Genomic DNA, 8,440 nt, shown 5'->3' on the forward strand with positions numbered 1-8,440 from the left:
TCTGGCTCTACTTGACCTGAGCACAGGGCAAAGGCATAGAAGGGGTGGGCACCAGCACAGGAAGGACAGCCTGGGGACTCTGAGCCAAGGTTGATGGAGCTCTGGAGAGGATGCCCACTGAGGCTGCCCAGCCCCCAGTCCTCTCCCGTTCCTGTTCCTCTGGGAAGAACACGCTAATTCTCCTTCAGAGACCTCCTTCTTCCTCCATCACTCCATGAATTCAGGCATCTATATATGACCTGGGGTGCTCCATCTCCCTGAACACTGATATTAGTTCAGGGATGGGCATACACCCATGTCATTCCAATAGAGCTTTCCCCAAAACTTTTGTAGGAATTGTTTAGAAAGAGGGCTTCTAGGCAGATAGGATATAAATCTAGAGTGCTGTTGGCTTTAACCTTCCCAGAAGACATATCTGCCTAAAAGTGAAGCCAACACAGAGTTGTGAGAAGCTGAAGGATAGAGAATGTAGATTCTCAATAAAATCCTATGATCATCTGGATCCAGACATACCTGAAGCCATCAACTCCTGGGTTTTTAGTTAACATGGGGATGCTAATGCAGCACATTCCTTTTTCTGTTCAAAGGCACCTTGGGGGCATTTTCCCATCTCCCATTAGAAAGCTCTGACTCATACAAGCTCATTGAAACTCATCTTACCCCACGCATCTCTTTGGTGTATGTTCACCAAGATTGCAGTGATTGTAGTGTTACACAGTAGCTCCCAGGTCTGACTTGTGCACAGCAAGTGACCAGTGTGAGTCCCTTCATTAAGGATTATAGTCCCACTAGCCAGGAGTGTGTGTGTGTGTGTGTTTGTATGTGTCTGTGTTTCTGTGTGTGTCTGTGTGTGTCAGTGTATGTGGGATTGTCTTTGTGTTTATGTGTGTGTTTGTCTATGTTTGTCTCTGTGTGGATGTCTGTGTGTGTCTGTGTGTGTGTCTGTGTATGTGTCTGAGTGTGTGTGTCTGTGTGTTTCTGTGTGTGTGCATGTGTGTCTGCATATGTGTGTACTGGAGGCAGTGGGTAATCACGGAAGCACTTCCACAAGATCTCAGAAAATCTCAAAAGGATGTCATAGAATCTTAGGGCTGGAATTTCCCGAACTTCCAACTCTTCCTTTGTGATCTGGGTCCTCTAATGCCAAACGCAGAATTGCTAGAATATTTGCCTCGTTCCAGGCATTAGAAAACAGTCGTGTTTTCATTCCTTGAACACTTTGGTCACTTAGACCCTGAACCGAGATCTAAGCCCTGAGACCACATTGGGCTCAATCCATGGAAACACAAGTAGAGTCCAGTAATAGTGCTGGCCCTGGGACTCTGGAGTAGCCTCAGGTCCAAGGAGAGAATCCATCGATCAGGCTACTCCTGAGCTTGGCATTCACACCCTTCTCCTTCAAGAGGAATAATTTTCAATGGCCCTGGGTGCTGTGACCTCTGGGTGCTTGTCCTGCTGGGCTTCCCTGCGATGAGAGACTGCTATGACCATCCATCAATCTTAAATGTCCTCAAGTCTTAATATGTGAGGACAACAAGGGTGGCAGAAGATACTCTAGACCCTCCAGTGTGCGTTCTGGGTCCCACAGTGTTGCCTCGGTGACTAATTTGAACTGTGACATGGGCCAATTACAAAATTTCTCTGTCTCTGTTACCACTGTTAAAATGGGCACACTGACCTGAAAGTTGAATTTCTCAAGAAAGACAAGGTGGAGTCAGGGTTAAAGGCATGAAATCTCAGATTCCCCTGTCTGGCTTCAAACCCTGGCTCCTCCACCTTCTCTGTGAAGCATCCCTTATGACTATAATGAATGCTTTCCCTCTGCGCTGACACCATACTCAACCTGCGAAGTATATGAATGTGTTTCTGCTTGGACAGTTCCTTGTGAGAGGGACTATGTCCAATTCGTATCTGTATCACTACCTCTAATACTCACCTCCACATACTTGGCATGAATGGATACATAGATGGAGGTGGTCAGTACATGGGGTAAGTTGAATAGGATGGATACATGAATAGATGGGTGAAAACTAGCAGACAGATGATAACTGGATTGTTGGTTTTGGAGTCTCATCACCCCAGAGAATGGGTGATAGAGTGCAGATATAAGGTGGCTGGATGATGCATGAATGGTGGATGGATTGAAATTAGATAAATACAAAGTTATGAACACATTGATATTAGATTGATAAAAAGATATCAGTGAACTGGATGGATTAGTGAAAACATAGATGGATAAGAAGATCATACACAGGTGGATTAATGAATGAGTGGAGAGATGAGTATCCTAGGATAACAATTGAGTCAGAGTCTCAGAATATCTAGAATATTGGACCACCACCAGGCCTGATACAAACAGTTTCTAAGTTAAATTGTGACATCTTTCTGAAAACCTTTCAGCTTAATATCTCCATTCCCTAAATTCAGGATGACGGTGTCCCCTGGGAATAGGTAATGTTTAATTTCTCAATAATACATCTGAAAACAAGAATGGCAAAATATTAAATTTTGGTCAATCTTGGGGATTGTTACACAATTTTTTATCATGTTATTTCTTGACTTTTATTTTTACATTTGTGGTATTTTACAATAGAAAAAGACAAATCAGATTTCCCATTCAGATACTGCTACTCCTGAAAGGTGAGACACTGTCCCAGGTAACTGTCCCAGGGCAAGAGGAGAGCTGAAACGAAGACATCTAGGACCAAGTTTACAGGTTGGGGGCTACGGGAACAGGCACACCTACCATTTTCAATGTGGTCTCCAAGAGCTCCTCTTCCGACTTCTGTCGCAGGCAGTGAACCATGACAGCTGAGGTGGTGGTTTTACACCCAGCAATGGTAGCAATTTTCTGCAAAGATCACAGGCAACGACAGCGTTCAAGAGAAAAGTCCCTCCCTCCATCAGTGTGGAAAGAGGTGTTCTATCCCAAGCCCAACTTGTAAAGGCGGCAGAGGGCAGCAGGAGATACTCTAGACCTGTAGGTGTGGGCTCTGGGTCCCACGGAGCATTGCCTCTGTTATTAATCTTAATTGTGATATGAGCCAATTACTCAGTCTCTCATCTCTGCTACCCTATCTCTATTGAAATGGACACAATGATCACAAGCTGAACGTGTGAAGAAAGGCGAGGTGGAGCTGGGGTTGAGGTGATGAAATCTTGAATTTACTCTCTGCTGGCTGTTCCACTTACCAGTCATTTGGCCACAGGCAGTCCACATGATTTCTCTGGGCCTTGGTTTCTCCACCCATGGGTGGGAATAATGACTGCACCTACCTCCTGAGTTACTACATGTGGGAGAGTGCCATGTCTCTTACACAATAAAACATCTGCAGAATTACAGGAGGCCTAGATAAGATGATTTACACAGAGGCACTTCAGTCAGCAGCGAATGTGATTTAAAGGCGAGTTCTGAAGAAAAGCAGGGTGTCGTCCCTGCAAGACATAGGCGGGGCTTCTCCGCCGAGTGAGGCGTCTGTGGCACAGCTAGGAGTTTCCACCTGCACATTTCCGTACTGGAGTCCCGGGCAATAATCAAGCACTACTCTTTAGGGCACAAGACAGCAATGTGCCCATCAAAGGCCAAACAGTAAATATTTGAGGCTTTGTGGATCACGTGGTCTCTGCTGCAACTTCTCAACACTGCTGTTGGCATGAAACGCAGCCATAGACACGGGGCAAATGAATGGGTGCCACTACGTTCCAGGAAAACTTCCTTTATGAACACTGAAATTTGAATTTCGTATAATTGTATGGTTCATGAAATAGTGTTCTTCTTTTGATTCCTTTCGATCATTTAGAAATTTAAAAACTCATCCTTAGCTCAGAGGCCATGCAGCATAGACACAGATTTGGCCCTGGGCCAAGGTCTGCGCATCTTTGTCCCAAATCAAGCCACAGAGCAACACCAATTGATGTACCAAGAACCTATTTCCGTCTTTAAAAAAAAAAAAAATGCCTGCTGAGGGAGAAGCTCCCTTTGCCTGTCCTGGGGTTTGGGGTCAGTCTGCCCAGCACACTGTGGTTTCCTACTTTTCTAAGAGTTCAGGGACATCCAAGCAAAGATTGGACAGTGAACCTCTCTCCAAAGTAACTTGGAATCGGGGTAGAGCTCTGCCCATGTAAAAAACCCTAGTTTTTCACAACAAAAAATACAACCTGACAGCTTTCTGGAACCAAAGGTGAGTCCTTAAGCTGAGGGGCAGAGGGGGTGCTCATGCAGACTGGAGGCAAAGTGCAGCCAGAGAAATGGGCACAGTGGGAGACTAGCAGGCTCCATGGTGGGGGCGCCCGGGCGAGTGCACATGGCCCCACAGCCCTGTGCAGGATCTGGGACACAATCAAGCCCCAGGATGGTTCTCGAATAAATAAACAGGGACAGGGAGAAGTAGAGGGTGAGAGAGAGGAAAAAAAAAAACAGACAGACGAGGGATGGGCAGTGGGGTGGGGACAAGAATAACAGAGTCTAGGACTCTCATTTTGTAATTTCTGCTTCTTGTTTTTTCTCAAAGCCAAGCCTTATCCCAGGCCTCTATTTCATTGAAAAATAATTTCTCCCTTTAAAAGAAGATTTTGAGACAAGGTCTTGCTTTGTTGCCCAGGCTGGAGTCCTGTGGTGCAAACACAGCTCACTGCAGCCTAGACCTCCTGGGCTCAGGTGATCCTCCCACTTCAGCCTCCCATGTAGATGGGCCCACAGGCTTGCACCACCATGCCCAGCTTAAATTTTTGTTTTTTGTAGAGACAAGGTCTCACTTTGTTGCCCTAGCTGGTCTCGAGCTCCTGGGCTCAACAATCCTTCTGCCTTGGCCTCTCAAAGTGCAGAGTTTACAGGCATGAGCCACCACAGCAGGCTAATACTCCTTCTTGGCTTAAGTCTGGTCAATGGGCAACTGTTGCTTATAACCAATGAATTCTAAAAAAAATATCAAAAATTCTAAAAATTCTTGGCATCTCCATTTTCTCTCCTCCTATGTATCAGCCCTTTAAGTTCGGATGCTTTCCCCAAACAAGCTCTCAAATCTACCAAAATCCTCCACACCACTGGCTCCAGTGGGTGCTCCTCAGCCTAGGTCTGGATTCCTATTGATCACCTCTTCCTTTGGCTTCCAACCGCTCTCCAGATGATGACAAAATCCTTGCCAGGGTCCTGTGTGGCATGGCCCCTGCCAACGTCCCCACCCTCAGCGCTTGCCACGCTCCCCCTGCTCTCTCTCTCTCTCTCTCTCTCTGTCTCACTGACGATCGGGTGCATCCTCCTGCCACAGGACACCTGCATGTGCTGCTCCCCTCCCTGGACCTTCTTTGCTCCTGACTCACTGTTCACCTTTCCAGCAAGCCTTGCCTGGTAACCTCCTTCTGCCCTGGGACTCAATGCTTTCTTTAGATTCTGCTGTGGCATCAAGTCCATCTCCTCCACTGCTCTTGTCATAAGTGATGCTTTCTAATAATGTGATTCTGTAACTATTCATTTATTCCCTACATCACAGTGGAAGTTTGGGGAGGTGCTAAGTGTCTGGCTAGAATGCAGAGCCACAGTGGAAGCTTGGGGAGGTGCTAGGTGTCTGGCTAGAATGCAGAGCCACGTAGAACCATGTAGTGTCTGTGCCCCCTCCACATGGACATCTGGCTTTGAGCCAAACAATGACCTCTGCCCACCTCTTGCTTTTGCCTTCACTTATTCACCTAGTTTTGTTGGATGAACAAATAAATCAATAAGTGAATTCTCCAGGGACCAACTCTGGTTATAAGGTGCTCAGTGTGAAACTGCTCCAGGCCTACATCCCACAAGTGGGTCCACAGAACTCAGACCCTGAGAGACACAAGACATCATCTCAGCCCGCTGCCCACTGCCTGACGTGGCACCCGGCCCCGGTGCATAGGAGGAGTGTGGTCACAGACAGGGCACTTGCTTGCTGTCTAGGGCCATGAGCTGGAGTCCCAGCTCTGCCCTGAACATCTGCTGCCCTTGGGAAATCCCTTCCAAGCCCTGTGTCAGTTTGCCTGGCTGTGAAACCGGGCGGCTGATCAAGGTGTCTCCTTGCCCTTCCTGCTCAGCCTTTAGCACTTCAGTGATTTTAGGAGAACATCAGCAAGAGTGACCACGGCAAGAGTGACCCCTGTGAATTCAGGAGCACAGAGCCAAAAGGGTGGGGACATCCAGTGAGAGACCTACCTCAGCCAGGGGCTTGATGTCGCCTTTCTCCACCAGAGCAGCAGTCAAGGCCACACCACTTTCAGAAATGGCCTGGTGGAAGAGGTTCTTGGCCAATGGAGAGAAAACCTGGGAGCAGAATAGAAGGGAGTTCATGCTCAGGGGTAGGGTCAGTGACTAGCTCACTCTTCTGGGCTACATTCACTCCACGTCTGCCCTGGCCTGTTCCCAAGACACCCTGGGATTCAGTGGACATAACAGCTCCTCACCTGGCTTGGCCTTCTTGCTGGGCTCACCTCACACCCAAAAGACCCTCCTACCCAAGAGAACATCCCACCCAAGAGAACCTCCCACCCAAGAGAACCTGGCCTGGCTTGCTTGCCAAGATCACTTCCCACCTGGCCACCCAAGGGAATCTCAGCGGGATCGGGACAGGGCACAGGGCAGGGACATAACAGGAGCTGTGGGCACAGCCAAGCCTAATCAACAAACGTATTGGAAAGGCAGCTTAGCATCTCCTAGCCACAACTTCCAATTCAGCATCTCCATGACTCAGAGCTTATCCTAAAAAATGATCCCACAGGCACACAAAGATTTCTAAGAATGCTCCTGCTGTTTAAAATGGTACGCACTAGATATAACTCACAATTCCAATATTATAAGATTGGGCAAATTAACGGTTTCTCTTTCTCATCATGGAATAATGTCCACTGTAAAAGATACTATTAAGGGAGAGCACTTAATATTTAGTAAAATATTTGTGTTGTGTTGTAATAATCAGGAAAGTACTTTAGTTTAAAAAAGACAAAGATAGATTATACATGATAGGTGGATGGACGGATAGATGAATAGATAGATACAAAGTCGTAGAAACAAGACTAGGAAAATCCATGTCAAAGTCAGCATGGTGACCATCCTTGGGTTGTGGGATGGTGAATAGCTTTTATCTTTCTTGGGCTTACCTGTATTTTTCCTTTTTCCATACTTTCAAAAGTATAAAAATGTTTTCCCTGAGTGTTCAACTACAAAACTAACACAGGATTGAAGAATACTGTAGTGGGACTGACCCTCTGCCCACCTCGAGGCAGCTGGAGGGCTCCTACAGCTCCCGGCACCCTCTCATCTGGTTTTTCATCCCAGCTCCCCTGGTGTCTCCTGCACCCAATCCCTGCCCCAGCAGGACCTCTCACAGCCCCAGGTTGTGTGTGTGTCCCCCATCCCCAGCTCCATCCCTCCTTCCTGTCACCCACTGGGACCCTCAGTCACAGAGATGGTTGCCCTCTTCTTGGGCATAGACCAGTCATCACACCACCCAAGGGGAAGTCCCAGACTGTTCACAGTGTCCATGTCCCCTCCACACGTAGTTCTGGCTTGACCCAAATAATGACCTCTGTCCACCTCTGTCTGTGCCTGCCCTACTCATAATTTATGCCTACTCCTGCTTATGAAGAGAAGGGAATGATAAAATGAGTGGGAAAGAGAGAGAGAGAGACAGAACTCAGCCAAGCTAGAAGAGGACAATGCCACCACTGCAGGCTGCAACTGGAGATTCTTACGGCCCCAGGACACTAAACTTAGCTCTGAGTTTCCTGGGGGCCAAGGAGAGCTTGGTCTTCAGCTCTCCGTCCCCTGATGCTAGTCAGTGAGTAGGGTCAGTCCTGAACTCAGGTATTATAAACAGAGGTATCCATAGCCAGATGGACAGATCTCCAAGAGGTCCCATCAGCATCACATCAAGCGTGGGGTTGAGGCTGGTGCCAGGATCACTCACAAGAACAGAGACACTTTCTCCTCCCGCTGACTCTCCAAAGATGGTCACAGAGCCTGGGTTCCCGCCAAAGCTGGCAATGTTGTCCTGGACCCAGCGCAGGGCAGCCAGCTGGTCCAGGTGGCCCCAGTTCCCCCTGCTGTGTTCATCCCCTGTGCTGTGAGGAAGAAAACAGATTAAGGGTGGGGATCAGAGATGTCATGGCAGGACCTTCAGGACCACAGATGGGGCTGGGAGCTTTCAGTGAGCCTTTCACATAAGGCTGTGCTTCAGCATCTCTGAGACCCTGCCTTACATTCCTACAGCACGGCTGTGGTGTATGATTCTGCATACATTCAACTGACAACTATTTACTGATCATCTACTATATGCCTGACACGGTCCTATAAGCTGGAGCACATGTGAGAGCAAAACAGATAAAACCTGAGCTCACACTACAAACCACAACACTGAGCTCACACTACAAATCACAACACTGAGCTCACACTACAAATCACAACACTGAGCTCACACTACAA

The 8,440-nt window shown here is 47.7% G+C and overlaps 1 protein-coding gene across 1 annotated transcript in view; it reads right to left on the minus strand.

The window, feature by feature from the left end:
- The window catches only part of LOC108298172 (liver carboxylesterase 1), a gene marked incomplete at its 5' end in the record, with an annotated part of 28,679 nt that overhangs the window by 13,072 nt on the left and 7,167 nt on the right, over positions 1-8,440 (minus strand). Inside the window, 3 exons of the mRNA XM_037735684.1 lie at positions 2,729-2,851; positions 6,176-6,283; positions 7,926-8,079. Of these exons, the coding sequence (XP_037591612.1) occupies positions 2,729-2,851; positions 6,176-6,283; positions 7,926-8,079 (385 nt within the window). The remainder of the gene's footprint in view (positions 1-2,728; positions 2,852-6,175; positions 6,284-7,925; positions 8,080-8,440) is intronic.

This window comes from Cebus imitator, unplaced genomic scaffold (genome assembly GCF_001604975.1).
Source record: "Cebus imitator isolate Cc_AM_T3 unplaced genomic scaffold, Cebus_imitator-1.0 Scaffold905, whole genome shotgun sequence".
Taxonomy (NCBI): Eukaryota; Metazoa; Chordata; class Mammalia; order Primates; family Cebidae; genus Cebus; species Cebus imitator.